Raw genomic sequence first — 27820 nt, forward strand, 5'->3', positions numbered from 1 at the left:
CACCGCCCCGAACGCAGCGGGGGACTCAAGTGTCAGCCCAGAGAACTACTTGGAGCTGGCGGGGCTGGGGCGGCGGGAGACCGGGGCCGCTCCGGGCTGCGCTTAACCCGGAGCCCCCCGAGGCCCTGTTCGCCCCGAGAAGGGAGCCGCCCCCCCGAGGAGTGCAGCTCGGGCTCCGGGAGTGAGTCAGAGGGCGGCGGCAGGGCAGCGCACAGACCGCAGGTGGAGGGGAGGCGAGCCCGAGCGTCGACTGGGGTGGGCGCCGCCGGGGGCTGCCTGTCCTTCTCCGGGAGAAAAGGGCCCGGCAGCTCGCGTGCCCGCCCGGGCGCCTCCGGAACGGTCCCCGCTCCGCGTCACTCCCGCTGCCCGCCCCGCTCTGCCCCCTCCCGCAGCAAAGTTTTGGAGCGGCTGGGGTTCGGGGTTGGAGCGCTGTGCGATGGGGGAAGGGGCGTCTCGGCGTCCGACCCGAGCTGGTGGGCAGGGCTGCCCGTGTGGGGGTCTCCGCGGCACTCCAAGTGCCGGGGTCTGGTCCCCTCCTGTGGTCGGGGTGCGGGCAGACCCCGGCAATGCCGCTTTGCCGCTGGAGCCGTACCCCCCCCCACCCCGTACCCTCCCCCAGCGCGTTTCCCTTCCAGGGGCGTGGGGTGGGGATGTGAAGGGAGGGGGTGGTGGTTCGTGTGGCATCTCCCTTTTCTGCCACCGCCATTAGCGCGGGGTCCCCTGCGAAAAGCAACTGAGTGTTGAATTGAGTTGCGGCGAATACAGCCCGGACCTCGAGCCATCAAAGCAGAAAAACAGCCACAAGGACAAACACTGCAGGTGTCCGAGTCTGCTTGTCAGAGGGCGGGGGCTCCGTCCCCGAAAGCCGCCCGGGGCTCAGATGGCCGAGCCGGAGCAGGTGCCTCCGCTGCCTCCGGGCTGGGACGAGCTGCGGGGCAGTCGGAGAGCGAAGCCAAAGATGCGCTCTAGGTCCCCGGCGCGCGGAAGGCACGGAAACCTGGTGATGCCGCAGCACCTCTCCCCCTCCCCCCTCCCCTCCCTGGGTCCCCTCCCCCAGCTCTGCCTCCCCCTCCCACCCACCACCACCCCCCAACGCCCGCACCCCCATCACCACCCTTCCCGCGCAGGCATAGACCGAGGCTTCCCGCAGAACCGCCGCGGAGCGCCTCCTGGCGGCCCGGCCAAAATCTTCATCGGCGTGCGACCTGCTGAACCTCCGCTCTCAGCTAAGGGCTTGTGGCCAAACATCACACACCGCGCACAAGCAGGCTCACAGGACGTCTGAGCTGGGAGTTAGGAGGGAGCACACCCGGAAGGCGCACTTCTCACTCGCTGACACACAGGCAGTATATCCTGACGATCGACCTGGTCCTAGGAGATTGAGTGCAAGTTTAGGAGGGGGTAAGAGACATGGGCACACTCGGAGTGATAAGGACAGATCCGCAGATGGGTAGAGCATAAGCTGAAGGCGGGCAGCACTGGAAAGAGCCACGGATCTCAGAAGAGAGAGGCAGCGCCACGTCTTGCCAAGATCTGGGCCATTTCATGGAGGTGGTGACGTTGTTGAAAGATCTTTGAAAATTAGTGCTGCTGTTGCTAATGATGATGATGACGATGATGCTAGCTAACACATCTGAGCTCCCACACTGGGGCAAACTGGGCTGAGCGTTTTGCATTATCTCACTTAATGCTCACAACACTCTCCATTTTATACATTTAGTCTCCCGCTCAAGGTCAAGAGCCAGGATTCGGACTGGCAGAGATGAGGTTAAGAGGTCCCGAGGCTGTGGGAATAGCAGGCACAAAGGCAAGGGAAGGGAAGTGAGCAGCAAGCAGCAGAACGCAGGGCTTGAAGGTCAACACAAGGACTCTGCTGGGCTTAACTAGGCCGTGGGGAGCCGTTGCGGGGTGTGTTTGCATGAGTAGATGTGTCCTTTGGAAAGATTAATCGGACAGCCACGTGCAGGTTGGATGAGAACTGGGTGGAGAGGGGGACAGAATTAGAGGTTATGCACAAATCCAGAACCTCTAGGTCCTGCCACAGCAGGAGGAGAGAGGAAGCTGGGGGAGGCGAAGTTTTTGAAGCTACAGATTCCCCCCTGCAGCACCCCCTCATCCCACTGCTCCCACCCGTTCCTTGTGTGATCTATTGTCCGGTGTCCACCTCCCCAGCCAACTGAATGCTGGGACAGCAAGAGCTGGGCTCCCTTCTTCCCTTCCACAGCCCCAGTGCTCAGGACAGTATCTGGCAGGGAGCAGGTGTCAAAAATAGTTGCAGGCGGAGAGGATAAATGAAGGAGGTCTGCGTGGAATCTGGGGTCTTCAGGCGAGGGGGTTGGAACAGGCAAGCTGAAGGAAAAGATGGTTGGGTGAAGGAGGTAAGGATGAGACTGACTGTCAAGACCACATGTGGAGCAACATCCAGAGTTAGAGGTGAGGTTTGTGGGACAGGGTTGGGGGACACCAAGCTGATGAGCTTAGATGAGATTCCCCAAGGGAGAAAGCAGGGAAGGGAGCAGGGGGGAGGGAGGAAGGGACAGCTTACCTGCAGCACGGGTACATTTTAAAGGCAAGGGAAGGAATTAGCAGAGAGAGAGTAGACCTATCTGAGAGGCAGAAGGGAGACTGCAAGACGGCTGAGTCACAGAGCTCACGAGAGTGGAGAGGGCCAGACCGAGGCGCAGGGAGGGAGCGCTGATGCTGCGGAGGGATGGTGGAGGGGCAGGGGCTGTGGGAACACCCTCAGTAAGGCACCACTGAGGAGGCCTCTGGCTGCTCCCACAGTGGTGCACAGGCAGCAGGTCTCTGGCTTGACTTGGGGGCGTGAAGATGTGGAGACCCCTTCATCACGAGGTTAGAGAGAAGAGGTGAAGGGACTTGCAGGGCTCGGAAGCTGCAGAAGGGAGGGCAGGAAAGATACCTGCAGAGAGGAGATGGAAAAGGTAAGGGAGGGGGAGTGATGAACGGACTTGGGTGGGGGGTGGGGATTCGGAATCCAAGCACAGGCGGATAGGAGGGGTCCCTACACGAGTAGTGGGGTGTAAGGGTTCTCACTAGCTGGCGCGAATCATTTCCATTTGTTTCCTGAGCACCCGTCGTGTGCCAAGCACATCTGAAGCTCCCAAGTGGTATCATAGCCCTCATTTTCCAGGGAAGGCCAGGGTCAAAGGAGCTGGGCTGATTGTTCACATTCGCATAGCCACCAAGTGGCAGATTCAGGATCCGAGTCAAGTGTGCCTGTCCCTGGAACACCTTGCTTCTGCCACTCACCATACCAAGTGGGAGGAAGGCCACCTGCTGAAAGGGAGCCACTAGGAGTGGCTTGGACCTTATGAAGTGGAGACTTGGTGAAGGGACTCTCAATAGAATGAACAAGAGATGGCTCAACAGCTGAAAGGGCCATGCTGGGCTAGGTGGCTTTGAGCTCAGCTGAATAATTCCAGAAAGCTAAGAAGAAGCCGCCTACGGTGATAGGGATGCAAGCCTTGAGAAGACTCAGCCCTTGAGTGATGTACTTTGCAAACTGCAGGGGTGGGTGGGGTAGCTGGGCAATCCACGTTGGCTGCATGGATGCATGCCAGGAGGGGAATCGCAGAAGGAGACTGCTTTGTGATCGAGAGATGGCATGTTGAGTTTGAGTAGTGCCCACTGGACACCCAGGGGGATGTGTCCAGGAGGAAACAAAAGCATTTCCTGACTTATTCACCACCTATTTCTCTGCACGTGTGCATGCACGCATATAAGCCCCAGAATGTAACCTGCAGGATGGCAAAGCTTTGTCTTCCCTGCTCACTGCTATATCCCAGGGCCTAACACAGCAACTGGCACACAGTAGGTGCTCAATTAATACTTGCCGCATTTAGGAATATAAGGATCAGGAGTCCAGATACGCAGGCTAAGTGTCATTCGTGTCAATGGTCATCAAGACCCCCGGAATGGAAGAGTTCACCCAGGGAAAGTTTAGTAAAATATAGAGGCAGGGGCTGAGGACAGAGTCCCTGGGGGACAGGAAGGAAGGCGAGGCAAAGGAGAGAGGGGATGGGGCAGTAGGAGAGGAAAGAAGAGAGCGCAGCCGGAGGAGGGGGTCTGAGGGCAGCCTGTGTGCTGTGGGACCCTCCCACAGAAGCCTGACAGGCCACCTTGAGGAGGGGGAGACACTTCTGCAGAATCAACTCCCAAGTTAGGCAGGAGGCTGGAGCCGGAGCCCAGGTGCTCTGCTGCCGCCCAGCAGTCTGAGACGTCCCCACTGCTGGCTGCCGCCGCCACCACCACCACCTGCTAATTCCTCGAGCTCCAAGTAAATGCTGAGCCCGACTCGAGAGTTCCTGAAGTCACTTGATTATTACATTGTTCATTTCCTATGCTTAGACACGAAGGCTTTTCACGGGGTCTGACATCGAATGCAAACATCTCGACTGAGTTGAACAGCCTTCTGATTCAGAATTCTGGGTTGGGGCGGGGCGCATTCTCTTGGGTTTCCTGGAAAGCGTGTTCCTTTTTTGGCTTATGGTCCCTGTGAGTATGCAGTGGGCACCATCTTGCTAGCTGCTGCTACGCCCCAGGCCTGTCACCAGTCTCCTGCCTTCTTCAGGCACCAGTTCAGGGCAGCCCTGATACTGCCCCCATTTGGTGCAGTGTGAACAGAACCTTCCAGGCAAGCTACAGCCGGTTTCACAGGACGATTTTCAAACCAGGCCCGTTGACGGCCAGGTCCCCTTGGATTTACGTCTTGTGCTATGTCACGGCCTGCTCTCCACAAAACCACCTACCGGGTAGTCTGATCATGTAGATAGGTTCTTGGGCCCCATAGTATGAGAAAAAATCTGTCTGCTGTTATGATTTCTCATTTTGAAAGAAATGAGGATAATCCATCAGTGGACAGCCAGGGAACTTGGACTCATCCTGGTTCCCAAACCCAGGCTGGTTTCTCTGCCGCTGTTGCCCAGGACCCCTTTTGCTTCCTAAAAAATCATAAAACTGCCCCCACCCTGGCTCTGTGAGAGTCAAGGTCTGGGGAGTAGGGGGTCTGGCCTCAGCTGACCGTGAAGCCCTATCACCCTTGGGAAAAACCGGGGTGGGGTCCCCATCCACAGCCAGAAAGACAGCTTGGGAGGCTCATCTGTCAAAGAACTGTGCAAGTGAATGGTGTGAAGCAAGCTAAGCTCTGAGAGTTGGAGCAGAGGGCTAAGAAGGAGGCGGGGCTGGGGGGTGGGAGGAGAGCTCCAGGCCCTGCCTCCCCCCTCTCTTCCCACCACTGCCACACAGTTTGCATATTGAGATTCCCATTAAGATTTAATTCAAAGAAAACCTTCTGAGACAAAACAAAAAAAAGAAGAAGAACAATAAGCTGGAAGTCGGTGGTTCAGGGCAGGGGGCAGGAGGACAAACGTAGTCTTAACATTAGCACCAGCGGAGGCACCTTCAAGGCACGAAGTCCCGTACAGTTTATAAAGTCTCCAACACCCCCCTGTGTAATTTAAAATAAAAATCAATATTAAGCCGTAAAACACAAAACTTACATGTAGGCTGCAGTAAAAATAATGGATCACTCTGTCTAATTGCTAACGTCTGGCTGTGTTCCTCCTCACAGCTCTTCTCATGTTCTCTCGTACCTCTCTGGGGCTGAAGCTGGAGGCACAGGCTCGGTTCTTCCGGGGGGCGAGCCCGTGGCACAGGCTGGCCTCCCCCCAGAGCCCACAGGAGCCCTGGCAGAGGAGGTGCTGCCCGTTTAGGAGGCTTGGGGCTGCAGGAACGCCAGTGACTCGCCAAAGCCACAGGCAAATGAAGGAAGCAGGTGGCTCGCTCTCTTTGTCCCTCTCTCTCTCTCTGTGGCTCTGCCTTTCAAATAAATAAACCTTAAAAAAAGAAAAGCAAAGAAGGGGAGCCGGAGCTGTGGCACAGCGGGGTAAGCCGCCGCCTGCTGTGCTGGCATCCCAGATGGGTCCCAGTTCGAGTCCCCGCTGCTCCACTTGCTATCCAATCCCTGTTAATGGCCTGGGAAAAGCAGCAGAAGATGGCCTAGGTGCTTGGGCTCCTGGCATCAGCCTGGCCCGGCTGTGGTGGTTGCAGCCATCTGGGGAGTGAATCAGCGGATGGAAGACCTCTCTCTTTCCTTTTCCTTCTCCCAGAATGGCTCTTTCAAATAAATAAATCCTTAAAAAAATACACAAAACCCCAAAAACTCAGCTCAGAATGACTCCATATCCCAGGCTCTTTCTCACCCTTCGGGCTGAGAGCATTGTTCAATATTGCTCAAATATTGAAGTAGTGTTCAAGTCAGCACAATATTCATGATGAAAGTTTCCCCATGGAACCCAGAAGCTGTTTGACAGCACATAGGAGAGTGTTTCCAAAAGTTCATGGAAATGGAATTTGCAAATTTATTTTGTTGCAAAGGGATCATTGAAATCCATGGCTTACAGGAGGTCTCCAGAAATTCACGAAAATAGTGTATTATGAAAAATCTCTGCGTGGATTTCAAACTAGAGGCCTCAGACTGCTGGGGCTCCTTCTGTGAACCAGGGAGGGGCCCTCCACCGCCTGACCCGCAGCTTTGCTTATGCAGGTCGGCCCCCCACTCGGCGAGCAGGCGGCCCGGGAGCGCTGCATGCCGACTCAGCCCTGCACTAGGACACACTAACTAGAGCCGGCGGCATGGACTTCGTCATGAAGCAGGCCCTTGGAGGTGAGCCCCCCAGCGCAGCCGGGCTCCGGCGCTCGGGTCCCCACCCACCCACCTGGCCCGCCGCCTTCTCCCCTCGAGCTCTGCCTCCCATCCGACCCCCTCCTCTCCATCCCCACCGCATTCCCCCGCGTAGGGGCCACGAAGGACATGGGGAAGATGCTCGGGGGAGAGGAGGAGAAGGACCCTGACGCGCAGAAGAAGGAGGAGGAGCGGCAGGAGGCGCTGCGGCAGCAGGAGGAGGAGCGCAAAGCCAAGCACGCGCGTATGGAGGCCGAGCGCGAGAAGGTCCGGCAGCAGATCCGGGACAAGGTCAGTGCGGGGAGGCCCCTTGGCTCCGCCTCCGGAGGCTGGGGAGCACCGAGCGGCCTCCCTGCCCGCCCCCGCCCCCCAGAGGGGTTTCCCGGCTCTCACCTTATTAGCCCTAGTTCCCAGGCTGCCCCCAGATCCTCAGAACCCAATCTGTGTGGAACTCAAGTTTGGCGAAGGTGGGGAAATCCCATGTGCCCTGAGCACCAGTGCTAGGTTAGGTGTCACTGCCAGGGCCTCTGGGGCTGCCACTCCAGGGCGCGGCTGGTAGCACCGCGCAAGAAACCTGTTAAGAAGCCTGCCATTGGTTTGGGTCAGGCTGGGTCCCCAACATTGGGCTCCACTCAAGTGGGAAAATTTCCAGTGCTTGGAGACTTGAGGATGTCAAAAGGCAAAGAGGTTAGTATGCACAGGTATGAATTTTTTGTTAAGACTTATTTTGTTAGTTTTGAGAGAGAGAGAGAGACCATCCCCAAATGGGCACAACAGCCATGGTTGGGCCGGACAAAAGCCAAGAGCCTGGAACTCCATCCGGGTCTCCCACGTGGATGGCAGGGGCCCAAGCACTTCCCAGGTGCATTAGCAGGGAGCTGGATGGAAAGCAGAGCAGCCAGGATTCCAACTGGCACTCCGATATGGGATGCTGGAGTTGCAGGCAGTGCCTCAACCCGCTGCGCCACAACGCTGGCCCCACAGGAACGAATTCTAAGAGCAGCGCCACACACCGTCTCTGTGTGTCTGTCTCTCAGACCAGGCCTGAGCCTTCCAGGAAGCTGCCTTATCCCTACTTTGGAGATGAGGCATCTGGGGTTCAGGAAGTCACCTCTGCCCACCCTATCTCCCCGTGTCCCTCCCCCCAACTCTCCTCTCTGCCTCTCCCTTCCCCAGTACGGGCTGAAGAAGAAGGAAGAGAAGGAGGCTGAGGAGAAGGCAGCCCTGGAGCAGCCCTGCGAGGGGAGCCTGACCCGGCCCAAGAAGGCCATCCCTGCGGGCTGCGGGGACGAGGAAGAGGAAGAGGAAGAGAGCATCCTGGACACGGTGCTCAAATACCTGCCGGGGCCACTGCAAGACATGTTCAAGAAGTAGCCGGCCCTCCCGCCCCGCCCCACTCCACACGTTACTTTTCATTTTATTTTATTTATTTATTTTTTTGGTTGTTCTCTCTTTTCTTTTTACTCAGTTAAGTCTCAGTTCTGAAGGGGAAAACCTCAGTCGGCCTCTTTCCCCCCTTCTCCCCTAGGCCAGGGGCTCCTCCCCCTCAGCACCAGGCTCCATTTACACTTTCTTCATCCCAGGGTGTCAGCCCCCACCTCTCCCATGGAGCTTGAGAAAGGGAAGACAGCTTTTCCCCAGCAGGGGGCGTTGAACCTGGGGCCCAAGGCACCAGAGCCCCTAGGGAAGCTGTGGTCTATGTGAGTGTGATTGCCACCCCCCCATACTTTCCTTCATGCTCCCCACTGCCAGGAGGACCACTGTCCCCAGCCAGCCAAAGTAATGACACATTCCAGCCCTGCCCAGCATGCTGACCCTTGGCCTCTGACCTCCTGCAGGCTCCAGGCAGGGCAGGGGCGCTGCGTGGCCTGGCTTTGAGGAAGGGAGTGAGGGTAAGCCTGCACTGTGAGGGCTCAGCCTGAGAGGCCCAATGTGTGGCCAGGCTGGGGTCCAGCTGGGAGGCTGGGACTTTCCTTCTCCCCTCTCCCTGATATCACCCAGCCCAGGAGTACTTACCCCCTTTCTCAGCCCCCACCCAAAGAGGCATGGCCGCTGCCAGACTGGTCCTTCCAAACAGATCTTCTTTGGACTTCAGCTCATCTGTGGAGGAGCCCTGTCCCCTCACCCCCACCCTACTTAGGTCCTGGGACCCCACTGCCAGGCTGAGCCCAGCTTGCCCAGCCAAGGGGCTGCCCAGGCCCCCAAAAACACTTGGAGCCATCGGGCAGCAATGGTCTATCCCATGGGACCCCTCCATTGGTGCGGCCAAGCTGCCCCCATTCCTCTCCACCCTTCTTTCCCACCCTGTCCTGTCCATGTGCTTCCAGGGCCCCGTGGTCCCCAGGAAGACCCTTCCTGGCCAAAGCCCCAAGTATTTGGGGAAAAGCCAATTTCCACTTGACAGAAGGCATCTGTCCATTCATCTCATTGGCCAAGAACAAACTCTCCTCTGGGATGTGTGGGACCAACCTTGGGTCTCCCCTCCCCCCACACTGTGCTCAATCAGTTGTGTGAGTACGAGCGGGAGGGGAGTAAATGAGAGAGCAAAGTGTGTGTCCGAGCATGTGTGATATGCATGGCAGAGCCTGCATCAGCGGCTGTGTCCAAAGACCATATGCCTATGTGTATGGTTAGAGTATATTTGTGTCTTGAGATTGTGCGTGTGTGTTAGTCATCACATCTCTGTGTTAGACACTGTGCAGCCTTATGTAGGTGTGCTTGCCTGAGGTGGTATATTTGGGTTGAGATTGTGTCATATGTGTGTGCTAGCCATCTCATACATGTTTAGAGATTGCATGTGTTAGCTTGAATATGCATGTTTTCAAAACGGCATGTGTGTCAGGAATGACAGATATGTGCTAAGTGTTTGTGGAAGCATACGTCTAAGAGAACTATTGGACGTGCTAGGGCTGTTGTGTACACTGTGTGGGTCTGAAAAGGAAGCTCTGTGCATGGACATGTGCTTAAGGAGGAAGAACACAGGTAAAGATGCCCACTCCCAGCCTGGAGACCATTGATCCCAGGTGGCCACATCCAACAGGAGACCTTGTCCTTGGCCTAGAGTCCTCCTGCCCTTGGAGGGTTCCTGCCTGAGGTCCTCATAATTCCACTGGACAGACCCAGGCAGTGCCCTAGGAAGCCATGCTGGGCCCCCACCAGGGCCTACCCCCAAAGCAGGGGCCAGGGAGGGGGCGACTTGCCTGCTCCTGAAACCCCTGCTCCTTGGCCCCAGTTTGCATTCTGCGGGTTTTCCATTTTAGTGGATTTATGCTTTTATTTCAGAGAGAGACATGTGTCTTCTCTGTCCGTTTCCAATAGTTAAAGCCATATCAGTTAGACTGCAATACTTTAAAGACAAGACAAAACAATCCATATGTTTAGGGAACCAGAAAAGTCCCCTGGTCTGTCCCTTCTCTGGGGAGCAGGACCATGGCAGCTCCTGCTCCCCGGACTTACTCTCCTCCCCCCTCCCCACCCCTCTCCCTCTGCCCCCTGTGTCCGCCCCCCAGGGGGCCTGTGTCTGTGTCTGTGCTCGTGTCTGTGATGGGGAGCCACCTTGCACCCCTGTCGTCTGCTTGTCTGGTTGTGTCTATTATCCTGGGTAGGATGGTCTTTCTCGAAGAGTCCTGGGCATTTGGGGCCAGAGGCAGACAGGACTCAACCCAGGGGCCCCAGGCCTCCCCGGACCCAGAGTGTGAGCCCTACTTGGACACAGAGGTGGATACCAAGTATTCATAGAGGTCTCCCCCTTGTCAGGGGCCCTCAGACCTCAAAGGTGATGCCAGGACACAGAGAGTGCCAGATGCGTAGCAGAGACCAAAGCCAAGGGAACTTCCCATGAGCAAGAGAACCCAGCCACAGGAGATATCCCAGATGGGCCCTAGGGACCCCATGCTCTCAGAGGGCATCCTTTATGGTCCCCACAGCCCTGGACCCCTAGAATGGGCTTTTCACCCACCACAGTGCCCTCCAGTCCAGCTGGCTTAGTCTGGATGCACCTTCCAGACTCCTCCATTCTGCTCTCCAGAAGCAGGACTTGAAGTCTTCCTGGAGCCAGGGGCAAGGGGGAGAATTCCTGCATGGCACGGATCTGGCTCCAGCCAATGCCAAGCAGTCACCTCCAGGCCCAGTGGGACACAATGACTGTCATTTCTGATACACATCTGACTGTGGGGAGAAGCCAACAGGCGGCCCCGAGAGGGGGATGTTCCACTAGCAGGAGATGGGATGTTCATGTGGTGCACCTGGGGCGACAGGTGTGTGTGTGTGAGAGAGAGAGAGACCCACTGGGCAGGAGGGGGATGAGTGTGTCACACATAAACAGAGCAGTGTGCGTGTGACACCCCTAGGGGATGGAGAACAGTCACCTATGGAGGGGCAAGAACAGCATGAGCTGCAAGGAGCAAGCACCCCTGTGTGTGGGCACGGGAGCTGGTGGGAGAAGACCACCCAGACCCCTGTGCCCGGGATCCCTGGCCAGAAGGAAGAACAAGGGCTTCTCTAGGTCTCCCTGGGTGGGGCAGTGGCAACGGGCCAGGATTGCTAAATGTGGAGGTTGTGCCTGCAAGCCCGCATTGGGTGTGCCTCCAAATGACAGCAGGAGTTGAGAGACAAGGACTGCAGCCCAGGGTGCCTCTGCAGGAGAGGGGCGTAGCAAGCGGGCTAAGCAACCACCCCAGAGGCTTGTGGCACCAGGAAAATGGGGTGGGCTTCCCAGCCCCAGCTGGCAGGCTGCCCACCGCCACAGCTCACTGCTCCACCCCACGACTCCACAGGCCCCAGAATGCACAGGGGAGCTGGGGTCAGACTGGCTCAGATGGGGGAAGTGTCCCAGGTCTGAGGACGTGGGCCCTGCTCTGGCCCCCACCTCCCTCCCTCCAATGGGGAGGGAACAGGAGGTGCTCAGGTGGTGCTGGGGTGGGGTGGGGAGCCCTGGAGAGGCCAGGTGGGACGGACCATCCTGCCCGCGCAGGAGACCCCTTTCCCACACGTGTGCTGTGTCTTTGTTGCTCTGCTTCCTTTACATGTGTCAGTGCCTGGGGGGAGGGGCGGGGCACCCCCTCGAGCCCCCCTGAACCTGACCAAAAGCCATGGCTGTCGCTCCCCCTTTGTATGACGCAAATGCTAAGATGTACAAAACCAACCATGACAACAAAGAAAAAAAGACCTGTACAGCAGCTGTCGGTCCTCTTCTGTCTGTCGGCACCAACTCACCAGTGAGGGCGGGGGGTGGGGGGGAATCCACAAAGCAAAGCCCAAGAGGCCCCCAGGGAAATCTTCAGCTCCATCCTGGCTTCTGGCCAGGACAATGCAGAAGCAACTCCCTGAAGTCAACCAAGGCCAGAGGCAGGGCTGGCCCCAGAGTTCAGGTTCGCTCTAGCTCCTTTCAATGCCAGCTCGACACCCCCGGGTGCTGAGTGGTCCAGGCTGACCCCCAAGCTTCTCGGGGTGTGGCATTGGCCAACTCCCATGGGTGGGCTAAGGCGTGCCAATCATTCATCCCACACATGTCAGTGGAGGAGCTACTCTGCCTGGCCTTGAGCAGGAGGCTGGCACCCAGAGAGCATTCCTCCTGCTCACAGATACTTCCAGGATCAGGACCACACCAGAACTCCCCCATTCTCCTCCCCCAGTATGCTGCCTTAGGCTAGGCCCTCTTTCTCTCTGCTAGGCCTAGCGCCTCTCACTGCCACACACTGGTCTCCCACACACGGGCCCATCTTTCCATCCATCTTCTCCCCACCACCCCACAGCTGCCCCGAAACCTCATCGCGTACCTCCCTGCCCAACACCTTCCAGGGGCCTAAACTGCAGGGCCGCAGCTGCCTGCCAGGCAGGACTCGCACCCACCTGCCTGCTCCAAGCACCCCAGTCCCCACACACACACCATGCTGTGTGCGTCCTCTGCATATCCTGTGCCCTCTGCCTGGGAAGAGTGGCACCTGCCCTGGCTTGGGGTGCTGCTCAAGCCCCTCAAGATCCAACACAAACATCACCTCCTCTGTGAAGCTCACCCTGATGCAGCCCCCGTCCCCCTGACCAGAACGGACTCTGTGGCTGTGCTTGCAAACCCAGGATGGCACAGCCGAATGTTCCAGCTGTGCCACTGTCACCCAGCAGAATGATCTCGAGTGAGCTACGTAACCCCCCAAGTGTCTGCTCGCAAGTAAAAGGGGCTGATAATCATCACTTTGCATTCCACAGTGGCTGCGAGGAGTAAGCCGGGTCCTGCACACAGACTCCTAGCGCCAAGCCGTCAATCAATGATGCTTTGCAAATGCTACTGCAAGCTGTGTCACTGCGCGTGTCTTCCTCGCTAACTCAAGAGCTCTGAAAGGGCAGAGCGCGCTTGCACCCTGACCCCTCCCCAGTACCCGGCACAGCACCTGGCCCCCATAGGGGCTTCAGACAGCCTGACGCTGATCAAGGCCATCGATCCCTGCCCTGCCTACTTAGTGGCTGCAGACCCTTCTCTTCTACTCATAGCCCTTTGCACCCACTGCATGCTCCGGTCCTCTCCCTGTCCTGTGCCCTGTCATCATCTCCTGCCCCTTCTCTCAGATCTGCCCATGACCCTGGGCTGGCGCATGGGGGTGGCAGGGCCTCTGGGCTCTGAGGCAGAGGGAGCCGAGTGTGCCATGGAGGCTGTGTTAGTCACTGGGAGCTCCTTCACAAATTCCCACAACCGTGGTGGCCTCATACTGCAAGCGAGTGGCCAGTGAGCTGTCACCATGTGCTGGGCACCATCCTAGGCACCAGGACTGTCAGTCACATGGCCCCTCCCCTCCAGGAATCTAATGGGGGAGACAGGTGGATAAACAGAAAACATCCACCACGTCATGGGCAGTGACACGGGCAAACTTGGGGAAGCCTCCCTGGGAGAGGTGGCATTTGGGATGAGTCTTAGGTGATGGAGGAGGGGCCAGAGGGGCTGGCGTGAGCGAAGGCGTGGAGGAGATTCAAGCACAACAGCCTGTGTGGTGGAAGTGGAGAAGGGAGCGGTGGGGGTGTCTGGAGGAAGCCACTGAGCTCACAGAGAGGTTGGGCTGCCAACCAGGCAATGGAGCCTGGGCTCCACCCAAAAGCAATGGGGAGCCACAGGAGGGCATGGGGCCAGAGGCCTGCTGTGAGCAGCCGGATGGAGAGGGGGATGGGCTAGGAGTGAGAGGCTGGAAGCTGGGAGTCCCAGGAGGGCCCGGGGCAATGTCTAGGTGGGGGATGATGAGGCCTGGCCTCTGGCCGTGGTGCGGGTTGAGGTGCAGGGGGCAGGGTGCAGGGATCAGGAAGAGGACCCATCAGGGCTTGAGGATCGGATGGCGTCATGGGTGGAGGCGGGTTTGAGACCAATGTCTGGGTCTCCATGGCCTGGAACACTGCTGGGGGTAGGTTTGAAGGAAGATCATCAAGAGCCCAGTTGGGGTTCTGGGTTCAGTGCACCTGGGGAGACTCCAGTGGGCAGTCCACACCCGTTCACCCAGAAAAACACATGAACCACTCTTTCCAAGGGCCAGCTCCCAAATACAGCAAGGTCTTTACCACCAAAACATGGGCCATCAAGAAACCAGGAGCAGAAAACCCCTACCCCTACGCAGCCCAGGCGTCCCCTCCGTGCGGTGCTGGGCAGAGGGCACCTCCCCCTCCCCTACTTGCTTTCTCATGGGAGTTGGGGAACCCATTCTAGCCTGACAGCTCCCCTCTCCCTCCTACACCGAAAGCTGCCAGGAGGCAGGGGGTTAATGAAGCCTCCTCTAGCATCTCCTTAATTGACTGCAAAACCCCGCTTCCAGACCACTCACTTAGCACTCATAATTAATTGGGGCTTCTTGCCTGATCTGAGAGATGATTTGCTACCCCCTGAGGATAATGTTTTCCCAGCTGGGATCCTCCAGCTGGAGCTGTCTCTACACTCCCAGCCTCTCCAGGGCTCTGACCTGGGGGTGAAGGCACGCTCCAGCCCCTCCCTCCCCACTGCGTGGGCTGGCAGGGGCACCTCCCTGCTCCCAACAGAGAGGCAATGCATGCACAGGCTCAAGGTGTGGGGCCACAGCTGGAGTTGCTCTCTCCTTGGACCCCATCCCACGATGGGCCAGGCGCAGGGAGCCAGAGTGTTGAGGGCACCAACCTGCTGCTCGCCTTGTTCTAAGAGGCGCTTGGCATGACCCTGTGTGCTCGAAGGTTGAGACTGACCCCCAAGGAAAGTATATAAGGGGATGAGGGCAAGGGAGCTTCCACTTACTAAGCACCTGCTATATGCCATAAACAGGGCTAGCTGTTTCAAAGGCGCCGCTTCTCCCTGAGAGGAATCTATAAGGTCAAGGGCATCCCCATTTTACAGGTGAGAAAGCTGAGGCTTGGAAGTGGAGGCATACAAAAGGAACCAGTGTAGGCTTTGGTCTCAGACAAAAAGACTTCTGACTTTCCCTGTCTGATCCTGGACAAATGGCGCAGCTGCCCCACACCTTGGTTTTCTTATCTGTTTTTTTTTTTTCTTAATATTATTACCTGTAACCATGCCTAACCCCACCACCACCACCAAGGTTGTTGAGGGAATTAAATTAAATAATGTCTGTGGACCCCTTAGCATATGCCAGGCACACAGCAGGTACTTCAAAAATAACAGCCGTTGTCATTAAATGCTACTATTACTACAGCAAGATAGATGAAGAAAAAGAAGAGGAGGACAAGAAGGGAAAAGGCTACAGAGACTTCATTATCGTAAAAGCATCCCAGTCACCCAAGCAGTCCACTGGGGAGCCTGCAGGTGCAACCAAGCCTGTGTCACGTAACACACAACAAGCTGAGAGGCCCCAGTCACAGCTCAGTTAGGGAAGAGGGGAGAATCACTGCCTCCCTCAGGAAGCTCTCCCAGATCTGCAGCTCTGAAGACACTCAGTGATATCTAGCAGTTATCAGTCTCTGTCTAGCATATTACCCCAAAACAGTGGCTTCAACAACAGACGTTTCTTCTGTCTCATGGTTGCTGCAGGTCAGGAATCCCGGGGGCGGGCGGGGTGGCGGCTGGGCAGTTCTGGACTGAGGTCTCCCGGGAAGTCATCGGCCAGGGCTACAGCCTCAACGGAAGGCAGAGTGGACAGAATGATGCCCCTCCGAGTCGGCTTAGCCACATCACGGGCCATCAGCACTGGCTGCTGGCAGGAGGATGTCTTTCCAAGATAGACTTGAAGGACTTCTCAAATGTGCTCTGTATTAGTCAGCTTTCCATTGCTGTAACAAAAGCAACACAGGCTGCTTATGAATGAACAGGGTTTATCTAGGCTCACAGAGGTTCAAGTCCAAGATTGGGCAGCCCCAGGCCTTTCATACCAACCCTGTGGCAGAAACTCAAAAGGTCAAATGAGAACAGCCTTCCAAGAGCATGCCCCCAATGACCCAAGGACCTCCCACTAAGTCTACCTCCTTAACGGTTCCACCACCTTTCAAGTGTGGGCTTTGGGGACCAAGGCATCAGACGTGGACACTGGGAGACAAGAAAACCAGTACCAACCACAGCATCTGCACAGGGTGGCACCTCTGAGTGAGCCCTCCAGGCAAGAGAGGTGGAAAAGTCACCTACGCCCTAGCCACGGCGGCCACACACCGTCACTCCCACAGTGCTCCGCTGGCCTCACAGTCCCGCTCTGATCCAGCGTGGGAGGACCCCTGGTGGAGGGAAGATGGCTGCGGACACGGGGCTGTCTTGGAGGCTACCTCCAGTGCTTAGCTGAGCCACCCACAGCTCTCTGTTCAGACAGAGTCAGCAAGCACTCGTTTGCTTGCCACGCACTCCAGCAGGCATTTGCTTGCTGCTCTCTACCTTCAGCCATCTCTCCGCAAGAGGCCGCCCCCTACACCAAATGTTGGGCAGGCAGTCCCAAGTCTGCCACGGTGCTGGAGTTCAGAGGGGGGACCCGCAGCCTGGCACACAGCTACACAGCCGAAGCAAACACCTGATGTTTGTTCTCCCACACACACATCTGGTTCCAAGCCCGGCCTGGAACTTGGAACTCATCTGACCTTGAATGCACATTTTCACCAACTCATAGTGTCCAGTGATGGCAACAAATGTATTAAAGCATCCAGCACACAGCAGGCCCTCAGGAAATGGTGACTAACTGTTCAGATTACCTCTTCGAAGAAACAGAAATTGCACCCCCAAACTAGGACAGCAAGCCATCCAGGTATCCCCGGTGCCCCAAGATAAGACTGGGCTCTTGGACCCCAACACTGGCCCCCATCTCCTGCCTGCCTCCTCCCCTCAAAGGCGTGGTCCAGCCCTGCCCTGGCTCCCAGCAGCTGAGGCTCCCTAGCCGCCAGCCCTAATCAGTAACTCCAGCCGAGACCTCAAATTGATTTGCCATCGTTTAGCTGGGAAGCAAGAGCTCTTCTTGACTTGCGGCCAAAATCCATTCTGTGAGAGCAAAGTAATCACCTCCGTGGCGGGTGTCGGGAGGACGTGATAGAGATCTAGGACAGAAAGTCTCCATCCTACCGCCGGGAACGGAGCTGCACCTGCAGCGCGGCCGCGGCCCCGCCCCCGCGGCCCGAACCCGTGTGGGCGGCCTCCAGCACAGCCCGCTGCCAGGCCGCGGCTCTCAGGCTTGGCAGAGCAGTGCAGGAAGCCTGGCTCCTGCCCACACACATTCCGGTGCGGCTGGCATGGCTGCATCCTTGGCTCCCCGGGTTTCAAGATCTCCGGGTGATTCTGTTGGACAGCAACGTTGGGGAATGGCCAGTTGCATGCACACAGCTCCACCTGGATGCACTGCAGTCTGCAGTATTCATTTAGTCATTCAACATTTTTTTTTAAAGACTTATTTGTTTGAAAGGCAGAAAGCAGAGGCAAAGAGAGAGAGAGGTCTTCCATCCGCTGGTTCACTCCCCAGTTGGCTGCAATGGCCAGAGCTGGGCCAATTCTATACCAGCAGCCAGGAGCTTCCTCCCAGTCTTTGCTTTCCCAGGCCATAGCAGAGAGCTGGATCGGAAGTGGAGCAGCCTGGACTAGAACAGGCGTCTATACGGGCTGCCGGCTGCAGCTTTACCCACTACACCACAGCACTGGCCCCTTCAACAGTTCTTTACGGAGTAGCTACTGCGTGCTACCTGCTGAAGATGCCACGGAAAACAAAGTCATGGCCTGCATGGAGTTGACATTCTAGTCAAAGGGGAGGAACAAGAACCACAGAACAGGGAAAAGACACAAGGAGGGGACTTCAAAAGGCGCCTGGAAACATGGAATTAAAAGATGTTTATTTTGGCGCAAAAACAGTTTATGCGCAACTTTTTTCTTCACAATATGCATTTTCCAAGAACTTCTCATGACTTTCAATTTTGTTGCATCAGAATCCACTTATCTTTTAATTCCACTTTCCACGAACTTTTTGAAGACCCATCCCGTAGGATGCTAAATGGGAACAAGTGCTTCCAGAGTCACAGGCGGCCCAAGTCACTTGTGTTACATCTGAGAGTCACCAGCCACCAGCCTGCAGATCCAAAATGAATCTTTATTTCAGCCGTACGGTGATCCCAACTCACACAACACCCCTGGCTATTTGCTGGTGCCCCCAGCTCTCTCAGGATCCCGGGGCTGGCCTCCCCGGCACAGCGTGTGCAGGCCCGAGACCTGTGGGCACCTCTCGAGCCTCACTGCTGTGCCCAGCACAGCACCACTCCACACAACTTTCCCCCCAGAAAACCCACTGGGCTTTCTAAGGAATTTTTACTACTAGTGTCTCCAGGCACAAGGCAACAGATGGGCTACACAGATGGGGGAGCCTCTAAGTGGGGAGCTGTGGGAGCTGGGCGGTCCCTTCGCAAGCATCCAAAGCAGCCCCACCCCCTCATTTCACAGCCAGCCCAGGGAAGGTAAGAGGGAACTCATTCAAGGTCACAGAGAAGTGAAGAAGCAACTTATTCAAGGTCACGCAACCAAACAGCAGAAGAACCAGAGATGAAGCCTAGATCTCCTCTCAATCTTGCTTTCTCCCTGCTACTGGGTCCTGCCACCCCTGCCAGGCTGGAGACATCCCCCGTCTGCTGAAACAGCACCCAGACTTCCCCTTGGGGACCCGCTTATCCTCTAGTCCCTGTCCCCCAGGGCTTGGATAAAATCCAATCCCATCAGCACCAGATGTCCCCTCCCCCCTTAATTGGTTGGTCAGGCGGGGAAGTGAGACCTCAGCCTGGGGCTGGTGAGCCAGGACTACCTGCTGGCCCTGCACTTTAGGGACATCAGTAAGTAAAAGAAGGGTTACTTGAACACAGGCACTGTGACACCATGACAATGGACTTGAAAACCAAGATGGCTCCGCGAGCAGTGAAGGGGTAGTGGGTGCAGTGCAGATAACTGGACAAGGGATGATGGGTGCCCTGGGTGGGACAGGGGGCAGTCGTGCAAGAGTTCCTCACACTACCCAATGCGGTGCCTGGTCTGAAACTCACCAATTATTTATTCCTGGAATGTTCCATGTACTATTTCTGGAGCCTGGTGAGTAACTGAAGCTGCAGACGGCCGCAAGGCCAGGGATGGGGCGTCGGGGTGTGGGAGGGGGAGCTCCTGTACTTAGATCCCACTTGGGTTGCCTTTCTGACCCTGGCAGGCCTAACCAACACAGCTGGGGGCCCTCCTGCTGGCAAGAAACCCTCCTGCACCCTGACTTCACTGGCCTTTTGCCTGCGATCTCTCAGAGTGTTTGAATTTTCACAGAACACGCTCCTCCCTGTCCCCCAGTGCTGGCTCCTATATCCACATTGTGGGGAACAGGATAAGGGTTCCCCACTCCAAAGATGTCCACGTCTTAATCCCTAGATTCTGTTAATATGCTGTTACTTTTTTTTTTTTTTTTTTTTTTGACAGGCAGAGTGGACAGTGAGAGAGAGAGAGACAGAGAGAAAGGTCTTCCTTTGCCGTTGGTTCACCCTCCAATGGCCACCGAGGCCAGCGCTCTGCGGCCGGCGCACTGCGCTGATCCAAAGTCAGTAGCCAGGTGCTTCTCCTGGTCTCCCATGGGGTGCAGGGCCCAAGCACTTGGGCCATCCTCCACTGCACTCCCGGGCCACAGCAGAGAGCTGGCCTGGAAGAGGGGCAACCGGGACAGAATCCGGCGCCCCGACCGGGACTAGAACCCAATGTGCCGGCACCGCAAGGCGGAGGATTAGCCTAGTGAGCTGCGGCGCCGGCCAATATGCTGTTACTTTGCATGGCAAAGGGGAGTGAAGGCCGTGGACGAAACTAGGGTTTCTGATCACCTGATCAACCCTGGCTTATCCGATGGGCTCACATCATGCACCATATCCTCAAACGAGAAGGAGGAGGCAGAAGGAAGAACCAGAGACTCAGCCCAGTGATTCTGGCTCTAAGGATGGAGAAAGGGGTCCATGAGCTTGGGCAAGTGGCGACTCCTTGAAGCTAGAGCAGGCAAGGAAATGGATTCTCCTCTGGGCTTAGTAAGGACAGCCCTGTCCACACCTTGATCTCAACCAAGAGAGATTGAGTCCTGTCCAATGTCTCCTTTTAAAATATGTATTTATTTGAGAGACAGAGACAGGAAGTTCTTGTCCACTGGTTCACCTCTCAAATGCCCGCAAGAGCCAGGGCTGAGCCAGGCCAAAGCTGGGAACCGGGAACTCAGCCTGGATCTACCATGTGGGTGAGCATCTCAGCATTAGCAGGAAACTGGAGTCAGGAGCTGGACCTGGGGCTCAAACTCCATCACTCTGATATGGGATGTGGGTGTCTCACCTGGCATCTCAACCGCTGTGCCAAAGCTCGCTCCCCCCGCCCCCAGGATCTCTGCCCTCCAGAACCATTTGTGCTGCTTAAGCCACTTCGTCCATGCACATTTGTTTAGCAACAAGAGGAAAGCGCGGCACACAGCCCAGGACCTTGAAATTGGTAACTGAGAGACCGGATGACAGACACTGGAGCTGGAAGCTAGGAACAGCAAGGTAACAAGCAAGCCAACCCATATCCTCCAGGGCGGCTGGGGACAGGGGACACATCTGCAGCCAACTCCAACAGAGCATGTCGAGGGCTGGGACACAGAAGCTTGCAGGATGCTACCAGCACCCAGTGTAGCCACCTACACCTGCTAGGAGCCCACGGAAGGACAAATTCGGAGAACACCGTCCCCAGGAGGCGGACGCTGAGCTTACTCCCATGTTAGCTGAGATTCAATCGTGAAAGGTGTCGCAGGCAGAGGGAACTGCATGAGTGAAGGCTGAGGTGTGAGGGAACTGGCACGCTGTGGGAACTGGAAGGTGCAGAGGGCTGGAGGGGGCGATGCACCCCTGGGGCTGCTGGAATGTCCGGTCTGGACGTCATCCAAAGCTGCCGGGCAGGCTCACAGCAGTGAGCTGTGCAGAGGCAGACGTGGAGGGTCAGCCAGCAAGTCAGAGACCAATGCGGAGACTGAAGGGTCCGTGAGGGAAGGGAAGGTATGAATGGGAGCCGCAGTGGGGCAGAGCGAATGGGGACGCGGGACAGGCTGGGTGTGGCCTGCGCAGGGTGCGGCAGGGAAGCAGCAGTGTTGGGCATTTTTGGTTTTCTGGCCTGGCTAGAGGGGCACAGAGTAGATCCTCCCCCACTTCCATCATGGGGTCCTGGCACCAGGGAGGCGGAGCAGGCTGGAGGGGAGGGTGAGACAGGATCTCTGGAGGCAAGAAGCAGCCCTGGAGGACTTGCAGGGCCAGTCGCTCAGCAGGGAGTCTGAGACGGATGGGGTGTATCTCAGCTGGAGGGGGTGCTAGGGAGGAGAAGGGGAGAGGAGAACAGGGCTGCGGACTCAGCCACTGAGCAGACGCTTTCCACGTGGGAGAGGCGGAAATGACGTTGTCTCCAGCGTGCAGGCAGCAAGACGCCCCAGGGTTATGAGCAGAGCTGCAGGCTTGTCAGCCAGGGCAGGGAGTGAGGGGCCCCCAGTGGGTGTCCCCGCCCCCAGCCCAGCCACATGGGAGCCTCAGACCCCCTTGGGTGGGGATGCACCTTGGAGAGGCCCTAGAAACCCACCCTGGGTCACTGCCTGCATCCACGGCTGCCCGCCAGCACCCCTCCTGCTGCTGCTGTTGGGAAATCACAGGGGCAGGCGCAGGCTCCTGGAGAACCCCAGTCTCGCCCTCCCCATAAGCAAGGCCAAGGGGTTTCCCAGTCTCAGCAGAGCCCACCCCACCCCGCACACATAAATCCCACGTCTGCTTTCTCCCCTCGCCAGCCCGCCACGCTCACCAGCCTAGAGAGCATTTAATAACCGGCTGCCAGTCCCCAGGGACAGGCTAATGACGCTGCCTCCAGGCCTCCGCCTCCTCCTCCAGGGCCCTGGGCTCTGGGCGCCGCCCTGCCCCGCCTGCTCCCACCCTCTCCCCCTCCCCCTGCGGCACTTGAGTCTAGGACCCACTTTCCTTGGGACAGGGAGCGCCAGGCTGCGGGAGAGGCCAGAAGTGGTGCAAACAAGGGAGATTCCTGGGCCAGAAGGTGAGGACTCCTGTGCCTGGAGGTGTTCTGCGGAGCCCCAGGCGGCACCCGTGGCCACATTTCCAGGGTGCATCCACTGCAGCGGGGGTCTCTGGCCCCTAAATGTCAAAAGGGCCCAGCTCGGAAGAGCTGGTGCTTGGCCAGCAAACAGACTTTGGGGAGCCATGGCTGTGCTACCCACCACGTGAGACCTTGGTGGAAGTTTCCAGGCTCCCCAGCACCTAGGTTCCTTCATGTGGAAGATGGCGGCGGTCCCTCTTCCCGCAGAGTGGGCGAAAGCAGATCCCCTGTGTGAGGCGCCTGAGGCTGGGCCGCGTGCGCAGAGTGCCCCATGAGTTCCCTGCAGAAGGTTTCCCACGCGCTCCTCGGCCAGGGCAGGTGTCCAATCAGGATGTGGCGGTTGCCCTGGAAACACAGGTTTCTGCGAACAAAGGGTCAGTGGTGCCACGGGGATCAGGCTCACCTCTCCAGCCTCCCATAGGCTGGTTTTGAGCCTCCAGGGATTGGCAGGGAAACCTAACACCCCTTTCTTCCTCTGGCTCCTTCACTGCAACCCCTGGAGGGCCCCACGGGAGGGAGACTGGGATGTGGGCGCAAGGGTTGTGGAAGCTCAGGTCCATCCGTCCATCACAGCCCTCTATGCCCAGCTGCAGCGAGGGGCAGAGTCAGGAGGGCTCCCGCTCCGTGGAGTTGACCGTGACCGCACCTGTGCCTGGCTCCATTTTTCCTCTGCCAAAGCTGTCCCAGCTCCAGGTGTGCTGGTTCCTCAGCAAAGGCTTCCCTGACCGTCCTGGCTCAGGTGCTCCGCGTGCCCCTCAGCCCAGGGTCTTAAAAGACCCACGGGTGCCTCTGTCCCCCTCCGCTGACTTCGCTGGCCGGCCATCGCTCCTTCTTCGGAAAGCAGGACTTCCATGCTCCTGGGCCAACAAGGCTTCTCCACTCTTAGCCCCTTGTAGTTCTGGTGCCACAGCGCCATGGGACCCAGGCCTTTGACCCCAGTCTGACCAGTGAAGCTGCAGCCAAGGACTTTATCCGGAGACACTGGGAGAGAGGCTACCTCTGCCCTCTCTAGTCGCTGAACTGACACAATGAGAGGATCTGGAGCTGCCTGGGGCCATGTGACCAGGAGAGGGTCCACCTGGGAGGAAGGCTCACACAGAGGACAGCAGAGCAGGGTGGTGGGCAGAGTCACCTGTCGGAGCACTTAAGCACCGTTCCATCTTCTCCCTCCATTCAAAGGGCAAAACTCGCTCACATTCCATGGCCGCCAAACTTCGAGAGCTGCAACACGGCTGAGTGTTGGGAGCAGCAGTGCCCTCATTCTGGGGTGAGGCTGACCTTCGGACAGACGCAGAATCAGGCAGCGCTAGGTGGGGCTCACAGCTCTGCGGCCCCTCGTGCTTCACCCTACGACCGCTGCACCTTCTGTGTGCCAGTCAGTTACCTCCTATTTGAAAGAGGATTCGTGGGGCAGATGCTGTGGTGTAGCCGGTAAAGCCACCGCCTGCAGTGCCGGCATCTCATATGGGCACCAGTTCAAGTCTCAGCTGCTCTACTTCTGATCCAGCTCTCTGCTATGGCCTGGGAAAGCAATAGAAGATGCCCATGTCCTTGGGCACCTGCAACCGCTTGGGAGACCTGGAGGAAGCTCCAGGCTCCTGGCTTCAGATCAGCCCAGCTCTGGCTGTTGCAGCCATTTGGGGAGTGAAACAGCAGATGGAAAATCTTTCTCTGCATATCTCTCTCTCTCTCTCTCTCTCTCTCTCTCTCTCTGCCTTTCAAATAAATAAATAATTTTTAAAAATAGGAGGGGAAAAAGGAAGAGGATTCATGCCCAGAGGCAAACTGAAGCCCCCATACCATTCCAGGCGTGTCCAACTCTCACTTCTCCATCCTGCAAATTCTTACTTGACCTGCAAAATCCCACCCAGTGTCACCTCCAACCAGCCTCATTTTCTCCACTTTGCCACCTTGCAGATAAGGCATATCGAACACTTTTCCTGTACACCCTCCATTATGTGTGTTGCATTTCACCTGCACAATAACCCTAAAAGGTTTGGGAAGTGGGAAAGGAGAAGCCCAAAGAGATTAATTAACGTCCCAACATCACATCCTCCCACCTCGTCTTACTACTTCCCATCTTGCTTCACTTCTCTCTCTCCCACCACTTGGCTGTGAACTCCGCAGCCCTTGTTCATCTCTGCTTCCTTTGCCACTCATCTGAGAGCCTTTGTACTCTGGACCAGAGCAGTCAGGCACGTGCTGACCCCAAGAGAGACTCAGAAAGGCCTCCTCCAGTTCACCCCGCCCCGTACCCTGCCCCTGCTTGTCCCCACCTGCTGAGTGGCCCGGGTTCACAGGCACAGGGAGTTCTATCGCCCTTTACCCTCCCCCGGAAGCCATGGGGGCCGCAGAGAAGGAAGCAGCAGAGGGGAGACGTCAGGCCGTGGACACCTGGCCCCTCCCAAGGCCCAGCTTTGGAAACAGCTGCTCAACACATCATTAAGCGATCAAAGCAGAGGCAGAGCCTGTTCTAAACGAGTGAAGAGAAGGAATATCTGTTCATATTTGTTTGTGTCTGCATCAAAAACCCTGGGAGGGTACAGGAGAAAACACTCCTCTGGGGGTGTATGTGTGGTAGGGGTGGGAGCAGAGTGGATGGCGGCAAGTGTGGCAGCTGGATTGTTCAGTCCATGCTGTCTAGTGTCGTTTTGATTGTTGGAGCCTAAAATTTGATTTCCTTAAAATAAACAAATGAAGAGGCAGGCAGTGGTTAAATTGCCACTTGTGACTCCCGCGTCCCATATCAGAGTGCCTGGTTTGGGTCCTGGCTCTGCTTTCAATGCCAGCTTCCTGCTAACATGCACCCTGAGTGGCAGCAGGTGTTGGCTCAAGTCCTTAGGCCCCTGCATCCACGTGGGAGACCTGGAAGAAGCTCCTAGCTCCTGGCTTCGGCCTGGCTCAGCCCTGGCTGTTGAGGCTATTTGAGGAGTAAACCAACAGATGGGTATTTCCTTTCTCTCTCTCTCTCTCTCTCTCTCTCTCTCTCTCTCTCTCTTTCTCCCTTTCCTGTCTCTTGCCTTTCAATAAAATGAAAATAATTTTTAAAATAATACAATAAACAAATTACAACTTTTAAATAACAAAAGAGAGGGCCAACGCCGCGGCTCACTAGGCTAATCCTCCGCCTTGCGGTGCCGGCACACAGGGTTCTAGTCCCAGTCGGGGTGCCGGATTCTGTCCCGGTTGCCCCTCTTCCAGGCCAGCTCTCTGCTGTGGCCAGGGAGTGCAGTGGAGGATGGCCCAAGTGCTTGGACCCTGCACCCACGTGGGAGACCAGGAGAAGCTCCTGGCTTCAGATCAGCATGGTGCGCCAGCCGCAGCGGCCATTGGGGGTGAACCAATGGAAAAAGGAAGACCTTTCTCTTTGTCTCTCTCTCTCACTGTCCACTCTGCCTGTCAAAAAAAATTTAAAAATAAATAACAGAAGAGGAAAGCCCCACCCCTCTCCAGCTGAACTTCATTATGTAAAGATGCAGATCTGTGCGGCTGGAGCTTGCAATTGTCCAGAAGAAACCAGAATAGAGGAGGTTAATGTGAAATAGCTGAATTTTTTAAACACATGTCTTTTTAATTTCTAGAATTTTCCTTGTATTTGAGAGGCAGAGACTTGGCGGGGGGCGGGGGGGAGGTCTTCCTTCCATTTCCCAAATGCCCACAATGGCTGATGCTGGGCCAGGCTGAAGCCAGGAGGCAGGAACTCAATCCAGGTCTCCTATACGAGTAGCAAGAACCCAGTCACTTGAGCCATCTGCTGCCTCCCAGGTCTGCATTGGCAGGAAGCTCAAGCCAGAGGGCGGAGCCCACCACTGCACTTGGGGTCTCCAATACGGGATACGGCATCCCAAGCTGGGACTTAACCACTACACCAAACACCCGCCCCTATTCTGTGGCAATTGTGGAAAGATGCACTTGGCATACAATTTGCCATCATAAACATGTTCAGCTGTCCCATTCAGTAGCATTCAGAACATTCACACTGTTGGGCAGCCACCACCACCACCCGTCTCCAGAACTCTTCCTATTGCCAAGCTAAAACACTGTGCCCACAACATTAACAGCTCCCCGCTCCACTCTCCCCTCCTGCAGCCCCTGGCAAACACTCTCTCACTTTCTGTCTCCATGACCTTGACCTACCCTAGCTGCCTTATATAAGGGGACTAACATAGTCTTTGTCTTTTGTGATTAGCTCACTCCCCCCAGCATAATATCCTCAAGGTCTGTCTCTGTTGCAGCCTGTGCCAGATTTTCTTCCTTTGTTAGGCTGCATAATATCCCTCTGTTGTATGTGCAATCCTTTGGGTATATACTCAGAAGCGGAATTCTTGCATCCCGTAGTAATTCTAGCTTTAATCTTTAGAGGAACCACCAGACTATTTTCCCAATTTTTTTATGTTGGAAAATGGATACTTATTTAGAATGAGAAATCCCCGGTTTTTAGATGTCGCTACTTTCTGTATCTTAGCAGGTCCCATGCAGCCCAAATTCTCACCCAGTCACATCACTGAAGCCAGAATCCACCTTACAATGGCTGGTGCGACAGTCTGTGAGCTTTGGCTTTCTTTACTGCTACCCAAAATACAAGCTCACCTGGCAATCGGTCTCACAGTAGACTTGATGGAATAATATAGGTTTGGTTCTGTAGATATACCATAAATGTTTGCAGACATTTGTAGACCAAAGGAGCTCACACCTGAGGGCCAAGTAGACCCAGGGGCTATTGGCTCAGTCATCCGCTGCCTTTGCCCATGCACCACCATGTGGCCTGATGCATGGCCGTCCTGCTCCCTCACTAGGGAGGGCCCATCAGGGCCAGCAGTGGGGCTGGCAAAAGCAGACGCTCAATAACTGTATTGAACAGATGCAAGACTGGTGGAAGTAATGACTTAGAGATAAGCTGGAGTCAGAGGTGCATCCGAATTCACCAGGGTTCACTGTCAGGGCCAGGGACAAGAACTCGCTCCCCAGGGCCGACTGAGAAGAGGATCTTCAGCCCAGAGATCAGTCAGGAAATCAAGGGGTTAGAACTCATGACCCAAAAGATACTGATTGTCTGGTGGGTCTGGGGCCAGAACTGTGCCATAGCAGCTTAAGCAACTGCCTGCAGTGCCAGCATCCCATATGGGCGCCAGTTCGAATCCCAGCTACTCCACTTCCAATCCAGCCCTCTGCTATGCCCTGGGAAAGCAGTGGAAGATGGTCTGAGTGCAGGGGCCCCTGCACCCATGTGGGAGACCTAAAGAAGCTCCTGGCTCTTGGCTATGGATTGGCCCAACTCTGACCGTTGCAGCCAGTTGGGAAGTGAACCAGCTGATGGAAGACCTCTCTGTCTCTACCTCTCACTGTCTGTAACTCTATCTCTCAAATAAATAAAATCTTAAAAAAAATAAAAATAAAAAAAGAGGAACTGGCCTCATGCTCATGCCCCTAGATCTAGGGATAGGCACGTGACCCCAGCCTGGCCAATGAGTGCTGGCCCCTGAGATTTACTCTGGAGCTATTAAATTAATTGCTGTCCCACTCTCTCTGCCAGTGCTGTCAAATGGGCAGGAAGTGGGTCTGGAGCTGTTGGGGACTGTCTTTATCTCCAC

At 56.4% G+C, this 27820-nt stretch overlaps 1 protein-coding gene across 2 annotated transcripts in view; it reads left to right on the forward strand.

The window, feature by feature from the left end:
- The window catches only part of CPLX2 (complexin 2), an 81793-nt gene extending 69913 nt beyond the window's left edge, over window positions 1-11880 (forward strand). For both annotated transcript variants that reach the window (XM_051843633.2, XM_008255439.4), the window contains 3 exons: window positions 6566-6685; window positions 6819-6994; window positions 7880-11880. In XM_051843633.2, coding sequence (XP_051699593.1) covers window positions 6655-6685; window positions 6819-6994; window positions 7880-8077 — 405 coding nt within the window. In that variant the 5' untranslated portion in view covers window positions 6566-6654 and the 3' untranslated portion in view covers window positions 8078-11880. The remainder of the gene's footprint in view (window positions 1-6565; window positions 6686-6818; window positions 6995-7879) is intronic.
- Window positions 11881-27820: the final 15940 nt, after the last annotated feature.

The sequence above is a fragment of the Oryctolagus cuniculus genome, chromosome 6 (assembly GCF_964237555.1).
Source record: "Oryctolagus cuniculus chromosome 6, mOryCun1.1, whole genome shotgun sequence".
Classification (NCBI taxonomy): Eukaryota; Metazoa; Chordata; class Mammalia; order Lagomorpha; family Leporidae; genus Oryctolagus; species Oryctolagus cuniculus.